The sequence below is a fragment of the Herpailurus yagouaroundi genome, unplaced genomic scaffold (genome assembly GCF_014898765.1).
Source record: "Herpailurus yagouaroundi ecotype Mexico unplaced genomic scaffold, PumYag 29, whole genome shotgun sequence".
Taxonomy (NCBI): Eukaryota; Metazoa; Chordata; class Mammalia; order Carnivora; family Felidae; genus Herpailurus; species Herpailurus yagouaroundi.
This window is the reverse complement of record NW_024412377.1, coordinates 67,713,835-67,739,973: the sequence shown is the minus strand read 5'-3', so window position 1 is coordinate 67,739,973 and position 26,139 is coordinate 67,713,835. Positions and strand designations below refer to the sequence as shown.

Here is a 26,139-nt window from a genome sequence, read left to right as displayed (position 1 = left end):
ACAACATAGAAGGTATTCCTCCAAGTCCTTTACAGCTAAGCATGACATTGAAATCAGCGCTGCCCAATAGCTAACAAACACTCAGCTAAGAAACCAACATTCACAGAGGACTTCCACTAAGAGAAAAGGTGCATCCAGTCTTTCCATCTGCTCTGGGTTGGGGGGAGGGAGGAGCAGAGAGCAGATCACTGTCCACTCTGGGGCTGGGCTGCAGAGAGTGGCTTTTCTGAATTGTGCTTTGGTGTAAAGCCTACTTGCCTACCTCAATGGTCAGAAGGAGAGAGAGCCTCATCTCTTGTTCTCTCTCAACATTTAAGCAGTTCGTTCTCTAGAAAAATCTATCACTTTCTTCCCCTTCTTTCCCCTTACCCTGCTATTTCAAATTTATATCCTGTAATTTGTATATCCTCACAAGCTGGATTAGATCCTCCTTTGTAGAATGGTACCAGTTAACCAAAATGGAACCATCTCTCTTTCTAATTCCTACTGTCAGCTTCCTCACACAAGACAATATGAACAGACTACAGCCCCAAGACACAGTCACTAAGGAGTCAAGACAGTAGCCCTCTTTGGCTCTGGCCCTCTGCCAGGGTACAAGAGGCGAGCAGTTAGGTGTTCTTACCTCTTCAGTCCTATCAATCCTAATAACAGCATTTATGTGACCTGGGAAGAAATGACAGACAGGCCCAAGTTCCTTCTTACTCTCTGACAGTCTTGGCTAAATGCCCTGAGCGTCTTTCATTCACCTTGGCTGATAATGTCTCAATTTCATCAATTTCCTAGGTAACAGTCTTGGAATTAGATCTTAAAACTCTAACACTATCCAGTAAATCAATATCCTAACCTTCAGAAGATATATATTAAATTCACAGTCCGACCTTTCATCTGACAACTGTTCTTTCGGCGAGTCCTAGAGTTCTAACAGTACAACAAGCCCTAAAAATTTTTAGATAAAGCAAGGACAACATAAAATAATAAAAACTTTGCTGCATCTTATTTCACACTGGCTGTAATGCTGATTCTCTTTGGAGATTTTAAGAATGCTACAATGATATTTAATAATGTTTCCTGGAGATCAAAAAAGGTTTTAAAAGCACACACAGTTTTTGTCAGTTAAAAAAAAAAAAGCAATCTCTTGATCTAAGGGAGTAGTATAAAAAGAATTGACCATCCATAGGGGACAACAGAGCCACAAAAAAATGATACTACAGTTCATTCCTAGGGAGTTTGAGGAGTCAACATAATTTGCACATATGTTCTAAGAAATCCAGCACTGTTGTGATAGCTATTTGTGCTTTTCCCAGTGCCTCTGTAGACGGATCCCATGACCTCTAAGCAACATGAACAGAATGTGATTTTAATTTGCTCCTTGGTATGAATCACAGAAGCTGTAGCTCCTCAGGTAAAACCACCATAATGGAGCTAAGTCACAGCAGCAACAGAAATAAGGGCCTGAAACTGAACGATCTACATGGGATTGGGGGGAAGGTGGGTCGTAATTAGACCTCATTTTTCAATGAAAGTGGATTCCAATGTCTCACTATTGGTTCATTTGGCTCCTCATGAGGTGTCATTGGCCCCAGGGACTATTCCTCAGTTCCCATCCATGGACCCTGGCACCAATCTAAGAGTTCTAGAAATAATGGTTAAAAAAAAAAAAAAAAAGGATAATAGTAACAGACAACAGTTATTAAATGTTTACCATGTGCCAGGCACTGTTGAAGATGTTGCATGTATTTATTCATTTAATCCTCTTATAACTGTATGAAGTAGGAACTACTATAATTGTCATTTTGCAAATAAGGAAACTGAAACACTGAATATTTAAACAACCTGCCCCAAATTATAGAACAGAAGACCCAAGAAACTGACCCCCCTTCCATGTTAACCTAAGGTCAAGCCACTCTCTGGGGCACTGTCTGGATAGGAACATATAACCTCAGTTTCAAGATTCTTACCCTCAACTGCCAATTCCTCCTTTCTCAGCTCACTCCCTCTAAAATTCTGATTCCATTAGGACACACAATTCAGTCATCCTACTGCCTGTTCACAGTCCCTCCTTCCCAGCCCACACCCATGTCCTCACTTGCATCACATGCCAGGCAAAGGTGTCACTTCCAGTCTTCCTCATTTCTCTGGCACAATCTTCCCTCCCTAATATCCACTGAAAAAAGCCCTCTACCTCTCTATCTTCCCTACGCCAGCACCTAGGAGGCTGGCCATAAACGGAGATTCAAATTGTACAGCCACAAATGTGCTCATTTTGTAATTATTTTTAAGTTTATTTTTATTTATTTTGAGAGAGAGAGAGAGAGAGAATGAATGAGCAGGGGAGGGGCAGAGAGAGAGAGGGAGACAAAATCCCAAGCAGGCTTACGCTATCAGGGCAGTGCCCAATGCAGGGCTCACGAACTGAACTGATCATGACCTGAGCCGAAATCAGGAGTCAGATGTTTAACCAACTGAGCCACCCAGGCACTCCTAGATGGGGTCATTTTAAATTCATTATCAATAACCCAGGGGAACCGAGAACCCTACCACATTTTATTCTTTCACTTGCCTAGGTAACTCCACACTTTCTCCTCTCCTCTTCTCATACTCTGAACTGATGACCTTGCTTATTTCACAGAGAAACTTGAAGCAGTTGGAAGACAATGTGCATGGCTTCTCATGACATCTACCAAACCTGCCTGCATCTGTGCTGATGTCTTCTATCACTATAGATGAGCTGTCCCTGCTCCACTGAACCTCATCCCTTCTCCACTATTCAGGAACATTTTTCTAGCAACTTTCTGCTTCCTTTCCAGGACTGAAGTTTCCCTTTCTATAAAATCATTCCTAGCACAATTCATGCCTTTATTTCTCCCATAATTAAAACATAAATAAATAAAAGGTCTTTTTGACCCCAATATCTGCCCGTTTCACTTCTGCATTTTAAATCTCTGGGGAAGAAATGGTTATTCTATACTATGTTTGCTCTCCTCCCTCTTGAACTCCCTTTAGAACACATTCCGCCACCTACTGCTAAATCTGGTGATGGACGCCTTCACCCTTGAAAGGCATTTGTCATGTGGTTTCTAGGACACCTGTCCATATGGCTTCTGCTCTCACCTTACAGGCCATATACACCTTCACAATTTCCCTTACTGGATGCTCATTATCTCTTTAAGCAGGAGGAAAGCTAGACTGCCCCAGGCTCATACTTACAGCAAGGCTCCTGGCTTTAAATTCCATCTATGTACCGACAACTCCCAAATGCATAGCCAGACCAGAACTGTCCCCAGAATCCAGCTGCCTACTTGACATTTCCACTTAAATGTCTATCAGAATCTCAAACTTTACAAGTCCAAAAGGGAAATGATGGTTCTAATCCCTCCTAGAAAAACCAGTTCTCCTGCAGTCTCCCGCATCCTCATGTATGACGAAACAGTCCTCCATTGGTTCTGGTCAAAACCTCTTTACCGTCTATCTCTTTGATCCATCTGCAAATCCTGTTGGCTCTATGTTGAAAACGTAAACAGAATCTGGTAAATTCTCACCACTCCCAGATCCAAGCGGTCATCCCAGTTTACCTGGATTTCTTTGGCAACCCCTTTACTGGTAAGCCCTCCATCTACCTGTGCATTGAAAGGAATTCTGTTCAAACAGAGATCAGATCACTTTACACTTCTGTTCAACATCCTGCAGTGGTTTCTCTTCTCACTCAAAGTAAAATCCAAAGTCCTTATGATGGCTGATAAGGCCCTGCAGGATCTGGCCTCACTCTCCACTGCGTGTTTTTGCATGAGGCAGCAGGAAGGACCTGGAGGAGAGTGTAAGTGAAAGCCTTGGGGCCCTCAAGAAGGCTGCTGGGAGGGCCTAAAGGAAAGCAAAGAGAAAGCTGTTAGAAGCAAGAAGAAAGAGGACCCTCACTAGGACAAAGAATTTAGCAATTCTGTTGCCTGTGGCAACATGGAAAATAAAAGATGTCCCTAATGAGTTGGATGATCCAGATAAGGAGATGTGCAGGCAGACTGTTCAAAGTGCAAACTGACTTCTTTTGCTGCCTCCAATGAAATCCAAGAGCAGAGAGATAAGCTGAAAAGAACTGTTAAATATAAAGGATCCAGGTATTACTGGGTTTGAAAATAAAACTCTCATCCCTAGGTTTATCCTGTAGCAAACAGTGTGCTACAATTAAGACATGGCTTCTGGGCAAAGACTGAATCCAGAGTGCTGTCAGGAAACCATGGATGTAACTAAAATTTTATTAATTCTCAAAGAGATCAAATATGACCCTTTCAAACTAGCAAAAGGTCTTCTAGGAATCTTAAGGGCATTCTTCGCTAAAAGCCTCACAAGGAATTTCAGGTATAGAAGAGGTTATTTCAAAGTGGTTTGTGGGTGTTGCCTTTGTCTAACAGAGCTGATTATAAATCAATTAATAAGAAATACACAGTGTTTTTAAACAGAATTAGTTTGGCCTCAGCTAAAGGAACAGAGACACTACACACTGAAAAGAGGCTTCTGGACCTTCAATCCTCGACAGGCAAAAGCAGGCTGAGAACACTACTTAGCTGCTAACACACACCACTTTTCATGGAAAGGGAAGAAAAATTCAGAGAACAGAACCAAAAGCCCAGCTAAGCCAATCAACACGTGAACACTCCTAGGCAGTAAGACCAAGCTCTAATTAAAAGAAAAGGCTACATGTGCCTGGCTGGATTTTGGGACTGTTACAGGTGGGCAACTGCTATGTGCCTGTCTCCCCCCATTCTAAATGAAAGTGTCTTTCCAGTTATCCTACCTATGTGTTAAATAGTAGCATGGGAGGGTGTGAATTTATCTTTCTTACCCCTTTAATTCACAGGTCTTCAGATTGAGAGGAACCATACTTAAGGGTTTTAACTTGAAGAACAATACCAGAGCCTGATTTGATGAAAACGTGGACCTCAAGTATGACCTCCAAATCTCATCATAAATGAGATTTGGGGAGACCTTGGGAGGACAGGTGCATTTTACATGCAGGAAGAATGCAAATACTTTTGGCCAGGAGACAGACTCCTGTTTAAAAACAATTTTTTTTTAATGTTTATTTATTTTTAGAGAGAGAGAGAGAGAGCAAGCAGAGGAGGGGCAGAGAGAGAGGGAGACACAGAATCCAAAGAAGGCTCCAGGCTTTGAGCTGTCAGCACAGAGCCCAACGCGTGGCATGAACTCACAGACTGCAAGATCATCACCTGAGCCAAAGTTGGACATTTAATCAACTGAGCCACCCAGGTGCCCCTAGACTCCTGTTTTAAAGCTTGTCTGCAAACTGTTGACACTCTTCCCATCAAATGGTATAATCTACTCTCTCTTCCTTTCCAATTTCCTAAAATGAAAATAACCAAGGTCTCAGGACTGACAGATCCTATGAGAAAAGGGCTGAATCCTATGAGTGGGACCTAAGACATCGATTTTGTGTGGCCCAGGAGACACTTGTTCTTTCTTAGCAATTTCTGCTGACATTTCAGATAGCTGAAGTTGCTCCCTACACATTCCTAGCATCTGCATAAGTGAGGTATCACTGTTCAGACTAGGGGATCATTTCATCTTGAAATAAAATCTTAAATCTGACATACTCTGAAGCTGTAGTAATTAAAGTACACAGGAGGTTTAGCTAGGGTTTGGTTAAAGTCTGTTCTAGTAACTGAACACAAACATAGCTTTATTTTATTTTTTTTACATTTATTTATTTTTGAGAGACAGAGAGAGACAGAGCACCAGTCGGGGAGGGGCAGAGAGAGAATGAGACACAGAATCCGAAGCAGGCTCCGGGCTCCAAGCTGTCCATGCAGAGCCCAATGCAGGGCTTGAACTCACGAACCATGAGATCATGACCTGAGCTGAAATCAGACGCTTAACTGACTGAGCCACCCAGGCGCTCCAAACACAGCTTTAACTAACATGTTACTTGGCACAGAGGAGCCAAGCCAACCCCAGGGATTATGAAGTAAGTAGGATGTAGACTCCCTGCTCAGCGCCACTGCATGGTTATGCCCAACTCACACAGCTAGCACAGCTGCACATGGCAGCCTTGCCCTTTTTATTCTGCATTTATAGTCTATTTCTCCCTAACAACCTTAAAACCCCTAAAATCTCATGACTTTAAAAACCTAGGGATTCCTAAATGTGACTCTAGCCTTTCAGGAGCCCAAACTATTCACCTAACGTCTCTTCTTGGATGTCCACTGAGCATCTTAAGCTTCACCTATCCCAAATACAACTATTGACTCCTCCACCCCTTCCAAAACCCAGCTCTTCAGTCAGATCCTATCACGTCCATGCTTGAAATTCTTAACAGTATCATCTATGTGGCCCACCCCAGGCTGCTAGGCCCTGTGTAATGTGAACCCTACCAATCCCACTTCATCACCCTCTTTCTTGCTACGATCTTGCATCACTGGTCTTCTTCTAGTTCTGGAACACCTCATATTTGTCCCTGCCTTAGGGCCACTGCCCTGCTGGCTCCTTCTGTCCACTAGGACCTTCCCTTCTTGCCATGCAAATCTCATTTTAAATGTCATCTCAGAGATGCTTTTTCTGACCACACAAGAGAAATGGCATCCCAGTCACTTTGGCACATCATCTTCTCCAAAGCACCTATCACTACCTGATATCTGAACATACATGTGTGGTTTGTAGAAAAGGGCTGAATCCTATGAGTGGGACCTCACAGGTAGAATATAAACTCTAAGACTATTGCTGACCATTGCACTCTAGTTCCTGAGACACAGTGGTTAGTCAGTAAATATTTATTGCATGATTGAAATGGAGATGAGAAATAGCAAATGCTCTTCTTTCCTCACAGTCCCAGATCAGGGATGCTGAAGAGAATAAGAACACTAAAGAATGTTAAACAAGAAATTTCCTCAATAAAAATCCTCTGTAAAATATCCTGCAACTCCAAAAATTGATAGATATCTTTTTTTTAAGTTTGTTAAAATTTCTTTATTTTGAGAGAGAGAGAGAGGGAGGGAGAGAGGCAGGCAGAGGGAGAGGGAGAGGGGCAGAGAGGGATAGAGGGAGAGAGAGAATCCCAAGCAGACTCTGCACTGTCAGCACAGAGCCCAATGTGGGGCTTGAACCCATGAACCACAAGATCATGACCTGAACCAAAATCAAGAGTCAGATGCTTAACCAACTGAGCCACCCAGGCACCCCATGGGTATCTTATAAGAAAAAAACTAAGCTCCTATATACCATCAGCTTTTAAAGGGCCTATTTTTGTTGACTCAAAAAGTAACTTTCACAGCAAAATACACAGTCCAAAAGAGAAAATGGCTAGGTCTTGCCTTCCACCTCTCCCACAAGCACCTGCCCAATTTTGAACAATTCCTGGAGCACCTCTTTACTGGATTTGGTCACACAAAAGGTAGGCAAACTGGTCACCTTAGCTTTTAGAGCATACAATATATTTGAAACTTCATAAAATTTAAGACAAAATAATATAGGAACAACACATAAAATACATCTTTTCAAGTAGGCTACCAGCATATCCCAATCAAATATCTTTTTATATTCATGGAGAAAATCCTTTTAAGATTCAGAATAAAGTCAACTCAAGGTCAATTTATCACTGGTTTGTATCAAAACTCTAAATTAAAAAAAAAAACTAGCTTCCAATGATAATCAAGAAAATGTCTAGAATCATTAACTCTAAAACCACTGCTTTCTCATTAGTCAATCAACTGTCTGAAATTCTATCCTGTATAGTTCATTTTGATTTAACCAGGGAGAAGAACAGTCTAACCTAATAAAGTGTTCTTAGTAAAGAAATCAGCAATATTCTTGTCACACACTTACGCAACTAAGAAGATGTGGGTCACAGAAAGCCTGTTTTCATTGACAAAACCACTTAGCATGTCCACATACCTTATTTAAATACAAGCCTATGTGGGGGCATAAACACACATGCACACACACACGCACACACACACACATGCACACACGCACACACACAGTGAGGTTCCTACCCATCATTCTTGAAGTTTTGTTTTAACGTATTTTGTGCCCTTGTCATTTTCACCTGTTCCTTTTTTTTTTAATCTCTTTTTGGTGGAAAAGGGCACCGGGTGCCATTAATGAAGAAACAACTTTCTATGCAAGACAGAATTCAATTCAATTCCCCATCTCCCTAAACCTGAAAAACAACAAACTTATGAAAGCTACAGGAGAAAATATTTTAGTATAGTATACGTGACCGATGGATTGTGCCTATTGTGATCAACCACCTAAGAGAAAAGGATGGAGAAAAAAAAAAAGGAAGAGAATTAAAATTAAGTTCAAGATACACCATGAAGTGGACTCTAGGCAAAGCTAGGTCCTTCAAAAACATTTTTGAAACCAGGTCAACATCAACACATGCAACAAAGAAACCAAAGAACAATCAAAGCGTGCTCTGCTTCTCCCCAGGTGCTACAGGAAGGAAAGCACGCACACACAGAGCAGCTGGCAGTTTGGTAGGCTCCCTCTCCCCAATTCCCACACTTCTTTCAGGCATGTTGGGTCCTGAATTCTCATGATGCATCACATGACTGTGCTCAGAAGAGATCAGACCCACTCTAAATAGAAAATAACTCCAGAGAAACATCTCTTTCTTTCTAAATAGAAACTGTTCGTCACTCTAAATAGAAAAAGCTACTGTTTTATAAAAAATAGTATTTATTAGGAGCACTTTTTTTTTTAAATTATGGGATCCACAACCATAGAGCTACCTATGACATTACCTGAACTCAGATTCTCATCCCTTCTACCACATGACCTACCACTGGAGAAGAATATTCTACATAGCACGCAGTAGCTGCCAGCACACTAATATCATATACCTATAATTCCTTACAATCCCATGCATTTCCCACCTAACTTCCTAACATCTCGTAAAGCTTTTTTTTTTTTTTTTAATACTGATGAAATCTGGTTAAAATGAACAACAGGAAAAGCCTTTCATAAAAGAAGCGAGGCAATACATTCAAAGAACAGCAGAGGAAGGAGATAGCAGACATAGGAAGACAAGACAGGGGAAGGTACTCACCAAGTCCTCTTGTCTAGGTCAGAGTTCTTTTGTTTACTACTATGACAGATCACTCAGGTGCCAGGATCAATCAGGTGCCAGATCACAAAAGGTGCTAACAGAGTGAAGCATAGCACACAATCCCTGTCAAGCAGTATCCCATCAAGTGGGGATATTATTGAACAGGCAAAAACAATGCAGTATTTGAAGGCAGGAGTAAGCCTAAGGCTTTTCTGAAAAGTAACGGAAAGCTTTGGGAAGAAGGGTAACATCAGCGATATCTCAGCTGCAATGGTGAGGAAGAGCGGGATTGAACCAAGGAAAATGAGGAGCAGAAGAGCACAGGTAGACAGTTCAGGTAGGGGAAGCACTCCACCCTGGGACACACAGGTAGGGAGCAGCAGGCAGTTCTGTGCAGCTGTGTCCTAGGTTCCCCCACCAGGACTGCGGTGTGGGTGCTGGATGAGGGGGTGGGTGGAGACAAGAGCTGTACTGCAAGAGAAGCAGCTCAAGAGCATGCAAGGGCCACATATCTTGCAACCCACATTAAGAAATTCCTGAATTTTCCCTTAGGAATCTGTTAGAGCATTTCAAGCCACAGAGGAAAGACATCAATAAAGTTGATGTTCTGGAAGAAAACTACATCTGCAGCGGGGCAAACATTGTAGGCAGCATGAGTAAAGGCAGGAAGCCGGCTTGGAAAGCTTTTACAGAAATTCAAATTCATGTGCTGACCGAAACTAGAATTCAGAGACGGAGATCGATTCTGGAGAGGTTAAGAGGTGACCATCAATCCTGTTCACCATTGCTATCCCAGGGTTGGGGTCACAGTAGCCCTTTTCACTCTCCAAAGTACCCTGGGTTTGGGGGTGAACTCTATAGTTACTCTGTTAAGCAGCAGAATGGAAAGGGCTTGGGGACTGGTTAGCCATGAGGGGATGGAGAGACGATCGAGTAAGGAATGACCCTATTCTGAGCAGTGAGGATGGTGGTGGCTTTCGTTAAGGTATTGATGCAGGCCCCTCAGGGATATGCACCTGAGGATTTCCCAAAGGGCACAAAGGCAACAGGTAGTTGCTAGGGACTGAATTCCCAGATCCTCAGCTTCCACATACATTCCTGCCTGGAACTGACCTAAAACAGCCCTGAGATTGAGGTGCCACACCTGTTCTCCTTTCCACTGAGCTCCCCTAGCACAGTTCCCCCCTTCCAAAACAAGGGAGAAACACGCTTCTTATCCATTTGAATCTCTCTCTGGCGCACTGCCCCAGGGTGTGAAAAATCCCAGAAGAAACATGGCAACATTTTTAAATACCAGTATTAGCAAAGCTGCCTTTAATAAAGACACCATTAATTATATCTTTCCCTACATATTTCTGGTAAGGACTAGGCAAGGTGATAGAAGAATGGTATTTTGGCCCATAGTTGAGTTACTTGGATGTCATATATAGAATAGGGGGCAGCATGGGGCGCCTGGGTGGCTCAGTTGTTAAGCGTCCGACTTTGGCTCAGTTAATGGTCTCACAGTTCAGTTCGTGAGTTCAAACCCCATGTTGGGCTCTGGCCTGACAGCTCAGAGCCTGGAGCCTGCTTTGGATTCTATGTCTCCCTCTCTCTACCCTTCCCCTCACTCTCACAAAAATGAACAGGAAGGAAGGAAGGAAGGAAGGAAGGAAGGAAGGAAGGAAGGAAGGAAGGAAGGGAGGGAGGGAGGGAGGGAGGAAAGAAAAGGGAGCAGCAGAGAAATGATGATTTTTGTTTAATTATCTGTCAACTTCCATCTTAAAACTATTATGCATGGCTCATGAAGAAGATCCACATAAGAATAAAATAAATCAAAGTTCTGGTAGGCCTATCTCATCTAAGTGACAAAACACCATGTCTTATCTGTCCATCTGTCTCAAATAAAATTCAAAAGTGAAACACTTTTCACAGAGCACATGTTAACATTTTTATTTAAACTGACAAATGACAGAAAGCAACTGGTTTGGCTGGGTGGTTTGGCAATGACTCTTTGGTTTGCCAAAGAGTTTTATGTTGGATGTTTTCCATACACTGAATGAACGAAATCTGCAGCTCCAAGACTCTGATGAAAATATAAAGTACATAATTAGATAAAAGCATTTTATCAAAAATCTTGCATTGGCAAATGCACATTAAAATTAACAATTATAAATTTTCCTAGTCCTTTCCAACTAAATTAGATAAAATCTGGTGCCTCCAAGTAAAAGGGAAGAAAAAACATAACTAGCACTCTTTTGATAAATCACAGTAAAAAATTTTTAATTTTCTTAATGTTTACGTTATTTCTGAGGGGGGCGGGGAGAGAGAGTGAGGAAGTGGGGGAGAGGCAGAGAGAGAGGGAGACACAGAATCCAAGGCAGGCTCCAGGCTCTGAGCAGTCAGCACAGAGCCCGACACGGGGCTCAAACTCAAGAACCGCGAGACCGTGACCTGAGCTGAAGTCAGACGCTTAACTGACTGAGCCAGCCAAGCAACTCACAGAAAAATATTTTTAATTCATTTCCCAGAAATTGTGAAGTTGAATTACTACAATGATTAACAAATTGTAAGTCAAGTGGTTCTGAATTCATTGCTTTCAACTAAATTGAAAGGGAACCCAATTAGTGGTCTCAGAAATCACTGCTCTCAGGAACATAAGAGCAAATTTACAGGGGACAATGCATTTGAGGTACTAGATTAATAAAAATATCTTTAGACGATGGATCATCATGTGATTTTTGGCATATAATTCAGGAGTTCAAGGAATTGAAGGAATTGAATATAATTCCTTCCTTTTCTATCTTCCTTCCATAGTAGACAAGGTTACTCAGTGCTCATATCTGTAAAAAATCAAAATAAAAAAATTAAATTGTTACTGAGCCATATCTCACTCCAGGAATATATTATAATCATCCAGGAAGGTGGGGGAGGTACACAGACTAATCAAGAAGAAAAAGCCCCATCCATTTCATTAAGAGATGCATTTCCAACTTTTTATTTTTAGTAATTATTAGAATATATAATATTTTGCTTTTAATTATATAATGATAACCATGGTAATAATAACTATTCTTATGGCTCAGTAACAATTGTAGCCTTAAGGTCTCATGAAGTGAAGTTTTAAAATTTTAATGTATATGTATATTATTGTAGATAAATACATTTTATTAATAGAAATATAGGGCAAAATTCTATGAAGAAAGTGAAATCGAATGCAAGTTTAAGGAGATAAAAGGGGTAAAGAAAAATTTCTGACTTTTGATGAAGAGCTTGTTCACATATATTTTTTAAAGGTTAGTGAGTACAAAATTGCTAGGATATATAGATTCAGTGGATACACTTAAGAGTAATGTGACAGATTTTATAATGTCAATATTTATAACCCCCAAACTTGCATCTGTTTAAATTTATGACACAATTTTTGTCCTCAACTTAAAATTCTCAACACAGGCACATAGGTTTTTTAAAAAATTCCATAAAATCACCATCAAGAAATTTTTTTTAGTAAGAACACGTCTGGAGGGCAAGATGATGACTTCAGTTTTGAACATGTTGCATTTGTGGGTACCACCTGAGGGACATCCAAGTGCACAGTAAGAGCTAACTTACTTATCACACAGTTTAAAGCACGGAGCTGGATGTTTTCTACAGACTCCTTAAATCCTCACTATCACCCTTTGAAGTGGTACTATTAATGTCACCACTTTAGAAATGGGGATACTGAGGCTCAGAGAAGTTAAAAGATTCACCCAATATCACACAGCTCTCCCAACTAGTAGAATATACATGAATCCAGACAGTTGGCATGAAGAGTCTGTATTCTTTGCACCGTATAATGCCTCTTGGGAGGTCTAATTGGAAATACACATTTGAGGGTCACGTGAGCCTTTAGATGGTAACTTAAACCATGAAGCATTTGAGATTAGGTAGGGAGAGTGACATTTTTTTAGCAGCAGGAAAATGAGAGCCTCAATGTTAGGGGTCTTTATGAAGATGCTTCTGGCATTCCAATGCAGGCCCCTGGACTCTTGAAAAGCCTCCAGCCATAGTTTCTCAAGGTTTTTCTTTTTCCAGGTACCATTCATTCATATGTTGGTGACAGTCCTCCCAGGCTGCTGCACTGTTTAGGATATTCTTTATAACATCAAAGGGCTACTGAAGAAAACCTTTCCGCTTCTTGATCTTTACCCTCTATGCCCCACTGGATGCTTGAAGATGTTTCAAATAGTACAAGCCCCACCCCCGCCCAGTTTTACTGATATAATTGGCATATGACATTGTATTAGTCTAAGGTGTACAATATAATGATTTGATATATGTACATACTGTGAAATGATCACAGAAGTCAACAACCATCACCTTAGTTATTTTTTCTTGTGATAAGAACTTTCAAGGACCACTCTCTTAGCAACTTTCAAATATACAATACTGTTAACTACAGTCATCACGTGGTACATTAATCCTCAGAAGTCATAGCTGGAAGTTTTTACTTGTTGACCACCATCACCCATCCCATTCCCCTACCCCCCTGGAAACCACCAATCTGTTCTCTGTATCTATGAGCTTGGTTTTGGTTTCTGTTTTTCAGGTTCCACATATAAATAAGATCATACAGTAATTGTCTTTGTCTTATATCACTCGGCATAATGCATTTAAGGTCTGTCATGTTGTAATATGATAGGAAAAGATAGGATTCAGTAAGCAGAGAGGGAAAGATTAGGACCTGAGGTCCATGGGTGGGGGGAAAAACACATATTTTAGAATAATGTCTGACCACAGCAAACCCCCTCAGGCATAAAGTTCCTCATAAGAATGACACCACCACCTCGGGTTTCCCTCAGGAATTGGACTAAAGACCTAATTAAAAGTAAGTAGTAGACCATAAAACACATGACCCGCAAGGAATGATATGACCATAGACCACCCTGCATACAATGGAAATAGTCAATCAGGAATGGAACAGCCCAGCTATGGAGCCAATAAGGGTAGAACCTGAGAAGGAATAAGGGGGAATAGTAGGGGAAGGGCTGACCAGAACCTTATAAAACAAAGACCCTCGTCTATTGTCATGGATATTCACTTTTGAATGCCCCTTCTCTGTAAGGAGAACTTTCATACTATTCTTCCTTTCTCTAATAAACTTTTGCCTGCCGCTCATTTTGTGCCCACCTCTTTACTCCTTGAAGCAGCGAGACAACAAACCTTGGGTATTGAGGTAAAAAATACTGCAACATTGCCACAAACAGGACTTCCTTACTTTTATGGCTATATAATATTCCATTTTATATACATATTTTATATATATAACTATATATAATTATATATTATGTGTGTGTATATAACTATATACACATATATACATATTACTATATACATATACATATATATAGTTATATATACACACACACACATAATCTATATATAACTATAATCTCACATCTTGACCCCATTCATTCATTGATAGACACAGGTTGTTTCCCTGTCTTGGCTATAACAGTTTCAACTTGTAATAATCCAGCATGACCAACTTTCTGTCTTTCTTTGCAACAAACAGGACTCACATCACTTACACATCTTATAGGTCAATATGGGTACTTGTCAGAACACAGAGTTACAGAAAGTGAAATCTCACACTGCAAAATACAATAAATCAGGCTGCAAAGAAGAACACCATTTACTTATATGGCAGAGCCTACCTGCTAGTGCTCAATGGATAGGGATCATTTTTGCTCAAGTAACAGAGTATTTGGGGAAGGGGAAGCATACAAATGTATACATAGTTTAGTTTATATTTTTTAATGAAGTTTATTTCAGAGACAAATAGTGCCAGAAGTAATAGCATTAAATGGGTGAGCCTGTATCCAGGTAGAGCATTAGAAAATCATTGACAAAATCATACCAACATTTTTAGGAAGGGGCAAAGGTAAAATGATCATCAAGACTGAATAGGAATAACCAGAAGAAAACCTGAATAAGAAGAAAACAGGAGAATGTATTGTTATAAGAACAAAATGAGATTTCAAGGGGTGAGTCATTAGGGTCAACTCAACCATAAGGTCAAGAAAGACGAGGGTTGAAATTATCACTTGGATTTAGCAACCAGAAACCCTGAGGACAGTTTCAGTGCCATGATAGGTATCAAAGCTGAACTCTGAGAAGTTTAGGACTAAACAGGATTTGAGAAGTGGAGACAATGAATTTAGACAACGCTTCCTGGAGGTTAGGTGTGACACAGAGGGAGTCAATAAGGCGATAGACAGATAAGGGCATGGGTATGGAGTAAGCATAGTTTTAAACGATAGAGGCTTGAGCATGCCCAAACTCTAAAGGAAAGGATGGAAAAGGGAGGGAGAGGGCCAGGGCTAGTGATAAAAAGCAATAATAATAATTAAAAAAATAAAATAAAATGAGAAGATCCAGGTCAGAGGCCTTGGGGCTCTTCTACTGTGAGAGGAAAAGGAAGGATGAGTAAGAAGTGACTAAGAGTGTGTGGAGGGTCAAGAAGTTGGGAAGCTACCATCTGATTGTCTTTATTGTCTTGGTGAAGCAAAAGAAGAGTTCACTGAAGGAAGAGGGTATTTGCATGCTGGCTGTATCTCCAGGCTACACATTTTCCTCCTTTGACCTCTGAAGTCATAGATAGGGCAGAAGATCCAACATCCTCAGTCTCAAAGCCAGGTTGAAGCCCATACTCTGAAAAACTCCATATACTGAACTTCTGCCTTTGAAAGAGAAATTTGTAAAGGGGATCCAAGGGCTAACATTAACGTAAGACATGATAACTGTTCATTTTAAAACCTGAAGTAATATTGGGATATCACATTTCTCCTTACTACTGCTTTCAATATCAATTAGACTCATCTTCAAAAATCTCCAGAGATCTTTAAGAGTATGGAGCTTATTTGACTTTGTCTCTTCCATCCTCCAGACTGTTTCCTCCCTTCCCCTACTCCACCTTTTTAAAAAAATACATCACCAGTAGTATTTTCCTCCGTCCTAGTTTCAACATGAAAGGCTTTCTACGCATTTCACACCTTATAATCTACAAAGAGCCTTCACATTTTCTCTACTTTTGTCCTGTAACAATCTTGAGAGTTGGGAGGGTGCATTATTCTTAACATTCAGAAAAATTAAGTGACTTGAACATTCAGGACTCAGACTTGTGTTGTCACTCCAAAGGCAGTTAGTTATCTGTTCACATCACATTCCACTTACAGCAACTTCTGAACACCCAAGAGATGGCTCAAGTTTCTGCCAGTCTCAGAGTAATTTCAAATTCATCCAATTATTTAAAGAAGTCTGTGCTGTAATTTCAATTCGCTGCCTATCATTAATAGATCTCATCATCCCTCCCCCATAATAAGGAACCCGGCTAATCGTGAAGAAGCAACTACTGTTGCTCACAGACAGTTGGGGATGCACATGAAGCCCTAATCACAGAGAAATCCTGAGCATCTGCAGGAGGATGGAGACTATAATGACCCAGGAAAGTAATGGTCTTTCAGGTTTATGCCTAATTGGTGAATGTGAACAAGAAAGCCTTTATATTTCCACTGAGCAAGCAAAATTAAAATGCTTCCCGCTGTAACCACGTGTATTAGTTTCTTTTTTGCAGCTGTAACAAATTACTGTAAACTTGCCCTAAAACAACAAAATTTTATCATCTTACAATTCTGAAGGTCAGAAATCCAAAATGGTCTCACGGGGCACAATGGACTGAATGTTTGCTCCCTCCGGCACCAAATTCATATGTTTAAACCTTAATCCTAATATGTTGTTATTTGGAGGTGGGGCCTTTGAGAGATAATTAAGGTCACAAGCGGTGAGCCTTCATGAATGGGATTAGTGCCCTTACAAGAAGAGGTCAGAAGAGCTAGCTAATGCTCTTTTTGCCACGTGAAGTTACAAGGAGAACTGGATTGTCTACAACCTGGAAGAGGGCTCTCACCCAATCATGCTGGCACTCTCATCTCAGGTTTCCAGCCTCCGTACTATGAGAAATCAACAGTTCTTGTTTATGTCATCAGTCCATGGTGATTTGTTAGAGCCAACCTAAACTAAGACGCTGGGCTGTTTCTTCTGGAGGCTCCAGGGCAGAATCCGTTTCTGTGATTTTTCAGCTTCTAGTGGCTGCCTGCACTCTCTGGATCAAGGCCCCCTTCCAGTAATCACATGATTTTGACCTCTGCCTCCACTGTTATATTTCTGTCTCTCTGACTCTCCTGTCATGTCTAAGGGGGCTTCTAATTACATGATCCTACCTGGATAATTTAGGATGATGTCCTTGTACAAGATCCTTAATCATAAGTGCAAAGTCATTTTTGCCATGTAAGGTGATATTTACAGGTGCTGGGGATTAGGATGCTCAGCCAAGAGACACCTGGAACCCATTCAAAGCAAAGACACACCAAGCTGAACTGCCAAGCTACACACCATATGCAGAGAATGAGGTGTTCCTGCTGGGCTAGCAACCAAATTGAAGACAGTCAGTCCTAGAATGTACTGGGGAGAGCCATCTTCTCTGGAAGTTCTGCTTTTCTAGAGCAATGGTCAGTATATATGAGAATTTTAAATATTTACCGCTAGTAAGTGGCAGGGTCCTTCAATAAATCTGGGTCTTTCTGTTATGTGTGTTCTCATAATTCCTCTCATCTACCTTAAACTGAGGCTGGGAATTTTCTGTTAAGTTGAACCAAGGCCCTGATATGAAAGAGCTACATCCCTTGCACAGGTCAGTCTTGATCAAGAAAGAACCAGAATGACACAAGCCAAAGCAGAGCAGAAAGTAGGATGTATGCCCAGGCTAAGTGGTCTCCTGTGTATAGTTAGGAAAAGGAAGGGCGAGTATGTGAACCCCACTGCATATCTTTAAGAGACTGTTTTATAAAACTAAGCCTGAATTGAGACAGACAGCATTGTGTGTTAATTCAGTCCCAATAAGCATGTCTTCATGAAGAAATGCTCTTATTTCCTAGGGGTTCTTTTATAGACCCTACCTGAAAAGTGAAGTTAAGAAATTATGGTGCCCAATCTTCCAAACCAAGTCAGCTGTACTCTGTGGAGAGAAGTTTGCTTTACAAACGTTTGCTTCTGCCTAGCTGTCACCCTTTACACATAGGTGACACCTGAATCAACGTATTTGTTACATGAATTTCCTAGGGCTTGGTTTTATGAAATGTATAGTTTAATAAAACTTGTGTTTCATTTAATATTCCAGGCAGCAAATTTCCTTTCCTCAGAATTCCTGAGACTATGTGAAAAACAGAGAGAGCTCTAGCACAGGGCCTGCACATATTAGGCATTCTTTAAATTGCTGTTGAACGACCACATAAAAGCATAAATACACAAAAAAGGCCTAAATAAACTCTCTTGCCACAGGTCAATCTGAGAAGAGGACTTGTTGGAACATACCATTTAACTCCTCTCAACAAACCCTAAGTATATAAATTGGGGAAGATAATTCCTTAGTATCCTACATCTGCAAAACCATTCCATCTTACATGCAAGCAAGTCGGGATATTGTGTGGTTGAAGGTCTTGGACACACGAAGCCTTGCGTCTGAATTCTGGTGCTAATACTTGCTGGTTATGTGATCTTGGGGAAGTGGCTTAACCTTTTCAGCTTCCATTTCTTCATCTCTGATAGTATGATAATAATATTTAGCTTGCAAAGTTGTTTTGAGCAGGTAATGACAACATGTGGAAAATGTTCAACAGTTTCTGGTGCACTGATGACAAAGATGGTGATGGATGGTGGTGATGATGACATGTCTAGATCCAGCCTTTTGGTTACCCTGCTCCTCAAGGACAGACAAGTTCCCTGCTATGTGAGGTCCATGTGCCTTAGAGACATGCCTCTCAGTCTGCCCCCAGCCAGAGTCTAGGCATGGCCCCAAGGCACTATCCACTGCCAAGGGGAGGGAGGGAGGGAGCCTAGGGCTTCTCACTGATATGAGACACTTCTTCTTAATCCTCATCTTTCTTCTCTTTTACCCCTAGCTCCTTCTCCTACTTTCTCTTTTTATTTGTCTTAAGAGTTGACCTAAAAGGTCCCTCTTAGGGCCTCCAAGTCTTTTCTATGTAGATCTTATTTATGTTCAAGATTGTTGCAAAGCATTCCCTACTAAAAGCAAACCTTTTGGTGCAGAAAAAGATCAAAGCAATGCAGAAAATCCAATCTAATGGATAGTAATTCAGGCAAATTCACAGAAATCATTATTTTTAAAGACAAATTTTTCACTGTGTCCTGTGCCATTCTAACACATGGTTATTTAAATTTTTACCTTAAGTAACTAAGAGCTATGTAGGGCTGCTCTTACTAACATAGAAGATAGAGAAATGTGAATTTGGGTTCACTGACAATTTCCCTAGAAACAAAGCTGTGCCTTGGGTGGTTGCCCTTCTGGAGTGAAAAGCCTGCCAGAGCTATTCCCTGACGGAAATCCTGAGTTCTGCCTCAATACCCAAAAGAAGCGAAGCAGTAATGGAATCACATTTCTACCTGGATATATACTTCAGCCCTCCAGTATGCCTTGATGTAATGGTTACGTAAAGGAGGGGCAAATTTTCATGACCTTATTCTCACAGCTTCCTACAATAAAAAAAAAAATATATATATATAAAGCAATCAGACAATACATTTTGATGTGAAAAGACTAAGGAATATTTACAAACCACTTCTACTTTATCTTTGTTCACTACAAAGAACTAAATTCAGGAGGCAAAAAATAGATTTTGCATGTGATTTACACACCTGATGTTCTTACCATATCAAAAAACATGACTTAAGAGCTTTCTCATTCTAACTGTAATTTATTTTCTTCTAAAACCTGCAACGCAAACCCTATCACAAATGCCAACCCTTAGGAATAAAGGTAGGAGAAAAAAAATGTTGATCTTAATATAAACCCTAGAAAACTTTGACTATTTATCAGTATCAACTGCTAATTCTTTTTGCAATGATACAGGCCATTGTTTGAAAATCTCTGGCTTTTTTCATATGTTTTTTTCCTTTGAAAAGTTTTTTAAAAAAGGAGGGAGATAAAGTCTATATAATTTTAGCACGACAGTCAATCTTTCCAGGCATGGTCTGACATACCAGATAAGATCAGGAACCAGTGGTGTTCTCTGCTAGGAAAAATGTTCTTTCAAAAATATGAATGTGATGCAAGATAGCTTCGATAGCCTTCAATTTAATCTTTCAATATGGATTTACAGTTCTGCAGTATTGACTTATGTCCTATACAGGATAGAATTCAGGCAACTCCTGAAGATGTCCATTTCCCTTTCTTTGAAGTGTGCCTTAATGACCGCTTGCCTTTAGAAAGCTATTCCTCTCTATGGAAAGCCTAACCAACACACCCAATTTTTTATTCCTGCTTTGTGAAATCCTCCTGTGAAACAAAACAGATTATGAAACTAGCTCAGGAAAAATCACAAGTTACCACCATGAATAGCATTCCATTTGCCTGTCTCTTCTCATCCTAGCACATTCCTGTGACCAGGACAGAAAAAAACCCACTCAGACAATCATGTGCCTCACTGAACAGACCCCAGATGATCCACTGGAGGCTGCGAGAAATGAGGAAGGAAGAAGAGGAAATCTTTATTCCAACAGGAGTTGAATAGCATGAAAATAAAAGCCAAACAGGATTTTTAAGGTAAGGTAAGCATTTTGCACAAGAAGACTGTGTCTGAGGTTAAGATATTCCTCAGACTAAAACGGAAGTCACTAATGAATATCCTTTCATACCCCAAACCACCACCTCCAAAGTCTTTCCTCATTTATCATCCAAGAAATTGCTTTTCAGACTTATAACCATATAGAATCTATACTAACCAACGTAGTGAGTTTCTTAGTAATTCTACTATCCAACCAGCCAGAAAGATGTTATAAGTTAAACTTCGTGAATGATTAACATCAGACACCAAAAACTTGGCTGCCTTTATTACTTACTCCATCAAGCTCATGAATGAAAGCCCCTACTTATTTATTTTATAATTACTCATCCAACTTCTAAAACTTAGGTAAGTACCTTTTTAATACTGCATTTTTTCTCTCTTTAACCATTAACTTTCGTAAAAGGCAGTAAGTAAATATCTGTGGCCTCAAAAGACTCGCCACAAAAAAGAAAAAAAAAAAAAAAACAAGACTAGCCACTTGCCTCCTAACATATTTATTACATGGCTTATTCAGTTCTCCTAACAGCATAAATGAAAAGTACTCTCTAGGATATGGTTCTAAAAATGTAAACCAGGAAAGTCTACTGCAAACAGAAACACACACAAAGAAGTTGTGAATCCTGCAACTCTACAAACTTTTGGCAGAAGAGAAAACAAAATGCAAAAAAAACATTAGCAAGGGAAAACATGTTAAAGGTTTTCAACATCATTTTCAGTTACAAAGAAACTGCCTACCTAAAACCACATCAGGAAAAGCCAGAGAGAGAGAGTGAAATTTATAACCAGAAAAATTTAATATGAAGTTATTGTACTCACTGTCTGATGGCTTCTGTCACAGTAACGCAGCCCAAAATAATCTATCTCCACAAGGTTTATGTGTCGGAATACGTGGTCAAGAACAACAGAACCTTTCGTTGACTTCTGCAAAAATAATTCACAGTTTTACTTTTTTAACAAGGTGTCTTCTCTTTCTCAGTGGGACATGGGCACAGCTCTCATCTTCTATTAGCTTTGCCCACAGTGTAAGTGATTTTAGTGGCCCACAGCTCCCTCTTTAAGGTTTGCCTCAATTACAAAGAAAAATAGGGTTTCAAGTAAAGTGTATTCAAGAAATTGCTTTGTAAAACGATTTTTAAATTGTAGTGGGTTTTTAATTAATATAAGCTTCTTTTCTTAAGGGACTGTAAATTATCTTCAGGACAAAATTCTTCTCTTAATAAAGATAATCTTTTATATGAAAAGCATCTAATGAATTCATCAGACACCACTCACTTTGGTTAAAATCCCACAGTTCTTTCACTTTAAAAAGCAATTTTCACCTCCAGCATCATTCTCACAACTAACACAGAAGATACACAGAATTAAAATGACAATAGCCAAAGCTTTTATTTTCAATCCTCAACTGCTAAACCCATAGATTAAAGCTGCCAAAGTTAATGTTCTGAAAAGCCCTTGTGAAGAAATTTTACTTTATCTCTTTCATATGAGCACAGACGTAAAGAGAACATTTCCCCTGGCTGCTTTGTAAGATCTAATATATTAAGATCTAAAATATTAAATACCAATTATCACATATATAAGGTAAACATTTAATCAGCAAGCACCACTCCACATATGACATTAATCTTGAAAATAATCCATTTCAGTGCTCTCTGTACAGATACAGACTTTTCCTTTCTTTTGCCCCTCATTGGCAGGTACAACAGGGTAGTTAAGAGAAATCCCCAAGAAGTGACACATTGTGTTAAGGAAGTAAGGCTTTGTTCAGTTGAATTTTTCCCCAGAGGATTACCATTCTGTGCTTGCTCATATATGGAGGGTACTCAAAACTGCACTGCTCTTAGAAAATGAATCTGTAATGTAAGGGAAATGTTTTGCTTAAATGTATTATAAAATGGATGATAAGAGGTGATAAAAGTACCCACTGGGAGAAAATAGCTCTTGTTACAAAACCCATAGGTATTTTTGTTTTCCTCTAAATTACCTTCATTAAACTTAATTGGTGTCTTTTTCAAAATCCATTGGATGATTTATAAACAAAAGCACTTCCATGATGGATCTTTGGTTTGGGACATGTTCTCCAATAATAACAATGCCACATCCAGTAAATGCTTCTTTGTGCTCATGTACTTAGGTGTTTAGCTAGTGTACAAATCTGGAAGCAAAATTACTCTTTCTAAGGATACACATACTTAACATTACAATGGACACTGCCAAAAAGACCATTACAACTTCTTCAATGGAAGTATGTTTCCCCTTTGCCAACATTTGGCTGAGCAAAATTTTCCCCATCTGATTGAGCAAAACAGGGGAGAGGGTAACTGTTCTAATTTGCATTTTCCATATACTTACAAAAGTAAGTGTTCCATCATCTGCTTACTAACCAATTGCATTTTCTAGCATTTGGGTTAGGCATGCTCTAACCCGAGGTATATGAGCAAATTCTCCTTACTTTGTATATTTAGTTCTTCATTCTGTCTGAAAATTATTTTTGTGCTTGGGATAAGGGCCTAATTTTGTTTCCAAATGGATAGACAACAGCACCACTGTTTACTGAATAGGTCATGATTACTTTTTTGATATGATAAAAACTTCATCATCTACTAAAGTAGCCCTTATTCTATCCCATAGATTATTCCTTAACCAATCCTCAATGTTTTTAATGACTTCAATTTTAATGTAATGTATTGGTATCCATCATTCTTTTCCAAACTGTATACAATATACAACTGTATACAATATAGTAATCCAACAGTTCCATATCACCTGATGCTCATCATGAGAAGTGCACTCCTTAATCCCCATCACCTATTTCACCCACCCACCCCCACCTCCCCTCTGATAACCCTCAGTTCTCTATAATTGAGTCTGTTTCTTTTTTTTTTTTTTTTTAATGTTTATTTTGAGAGACACAGAGCATGCACAAAAGTGAGCAGAGGAGGGACAGACAGAGAGGGAGAGAGAGAATTCCAAGTAGGCTCTGCACCATCTGCAGAGAGCCCAACACCGGGCTTGATCCCACAGAACTGTGAGATCATGACCTGAGCTAAAATCAAGAGTCAAACACTTGATTGATTAGCCACCCAGCTGCCCCTAATTGAGTCTATTTCTTGATTTTCTTATTTTCTTCCTTTGCTGGTTTGTTTCTTAGATTCCACACATGAGTAAAATCATATAGTATTTGTCTTTCTCTTATTTCACTTAGCATAATACTATCTAGCTCCATCCATGTTGTTACAAATGGCAAAATTACATTCTTTTTGTGGTTGAGTAATATTGCAGTGTGTGTGTGTGTGTGTGTGTGTGTGTGTGTGTGTGTGTTCCTTATCCATTCATCAATTGATGGACACTTGGGCTGTTTCCATAGTTTGGCTGTTGTAAATAATGATGTTATAAACAGAGAGGTGCATGTATCCCTCTGAATTAGTGTTTTTGTATTCTTTGGGTAAATACCCAGCAGTGTGATTGCTGCATCAAAGAGTAGTTCTATTTTTAACTTTTTGAGGAACCTCTATACTGTTTTCCACAGTGGCTGCGCCAGTTTGCATCTTTACCAATAGTGCAAGGGAGTTCCCCTTCCTCCATACCCTCGCCAATACCTGTTGTTTCTTATGTATTTTATTTTAGCCATTCTGACAGGTGTGAGGTGGTATCTGACTGTAGGTTTGATTTATATTCCCCTGATGTGTCTGTTGGCCATCTATATGTATTCTTCAGAGAAATGTCTGTTCATGTCTTCTACCCATTTTTTAACTGAATTGCTTTGCTGGAGTTGTGTAAGTTCTTTATATATTTTGGATACTAACCCTTTATCAGATATGTCATTTGCAAATACCTTCTCCCATTCCATAGGTTGCCTTTTAGTTTTGTTGGCTGTTTCCTTCACTGTGCAGAAGGTTTTTATTTTGATGAAGTCCCAATAGATTATTTTTGCTTTTGTTTCCCTTGCCTGAGAAGATGTACCTAGAAAGAAGCTGCTACAGTGGTTGTCAGAGAGGTTACTACCTGTGCTCTCCTCTAAGATTTTGATAGTTTTTGGTCTCACATTTAGGTCTTTCATCAATTTTGAGTTTGCTTTTATGCATGGTTTAAGAAAGTGGTCCAGTTTCATTCATTTGCACGTTTCTAATTTTCCCAACACCATTTGCTGAAGAGACTGTCTTTTGCTCATTGCATATTCTTTCCTGCTTTACTGAAGATTAACTGGCCATATAATTATGGGTCGATTTCTGGAATTTCTATTCTGTTCCACTGATCTATGTGTCTATTTTTGTGCCAGTACCATACTGTTTAGATTACTGTAGCTTTGTAATATAACTTGAGGTCCAGAATTGTGATGCCTCCAGCTTTGCCTTGCTTTGCTTTTTCAAGATTGCTTTGACTATTCAGGGTCTTTTGTGGTTCCATACAAATTTTAGGATTCTTTGTTCTAGTTCTGTAAAAAATGCTGTTGGTATTTTGATAGGGATTAAATTAAATGTGTAGACTGCTTTGGGTAGTATGGACATGTTAACAATATTTGTTCTTCCAATCCATGAGCGTGGAATGTCTTTCCATTTCCTTGTGTCACCTTCAACTTCTTTCACCAGTGTTTTATAGTTTTCAGACTATAGGTCTTTTACCTCTTTAGTTAGGTTTATTCCTAGATATCTTATTTTGGGTGCAGTTAAAAATTTTTTTCTTAATTTCTCTTTCTGCTGCTTCATTATTAGTGCACAGAAATGCAACATATTTCTGTACACTGATTTTATGTCCTATGGCTTTACTAAATTCATTTATCAGTTCTAGCAGGTTTTTTTGGTGGACTCTTTAGGGTTTTCTATATATAGTATCACATCATCTGCCACTGGTGAAACTTTCACTTCTTCCTTACCAATTTGGATTTCTTTTTGTTGTCTGATTGCTGTGGCTAGGACTTCCAGTACTATGTTGAATAAAAGGGTGTGAGTAGACATCCTTGTCTTGTTCCTGACCTTAGGGGAAAAGCTCTCAGTTGTTCCCCATTAAGGATGATGTTCAGCTTGCTAATTTAATAAGCAATTCTGTAGGGGGTTTTGCATGGAATTAAATTGAATTGACAGACTAGATGACTTGGGGAGTGAAAAAAAGTGAAATCTATATGGTTTTCTTTTATGTCCTTCAAGGAAGTTTTATACTTTTTTTCATGTTGGTATTATAAAATTCTACTCAGGCACTGTGGCAAACAGAGTTTATAAAGTGCCCCTCTCCCCCTAAAAATAAATCCTGTTCTAATCCCTGGATCTGGTAAAATAAACTGTCATTACTATAACTGTGTTATGTTATAGGTCACAGTTGGCCTTAATATCAAGAGATCATTAGAGGGGATCTGACCTAACCACGTGGACTCTAACAAGCAAAGCACTTTCTCCAGCAAAAGACTAAGGCATAAGGGAAGTCAAA

General features: G+C 39.6%; 1 protein-coding gene across 4 annotated transcripts in view; it reads right to left on the bottom strand.

Moving 5' to 3' along the window:
- Positions 1-26,139, bottom strand: part of EPB41L4A (erythrocyte membrane protein band 4.1 like 4A) — a 255,314-nt gene that overhangs the window by 121,848 nt on the left and 107,327 nt on the right. For all 4 annotated transcript variants that reach the window (XM_040446772.1, XM_040446767.1, XM_040446777.1 and 1 more), the window contains exon 3: positions 21,535-21,639. In XM_040446772.1, the coding sequence (XP_040302706.1) occupies positions 21,535-21,639 (105 nt within the window). The remainder of the gene's footprint in view (positions 1-21,534; positions 21,640-26,139) is intronic.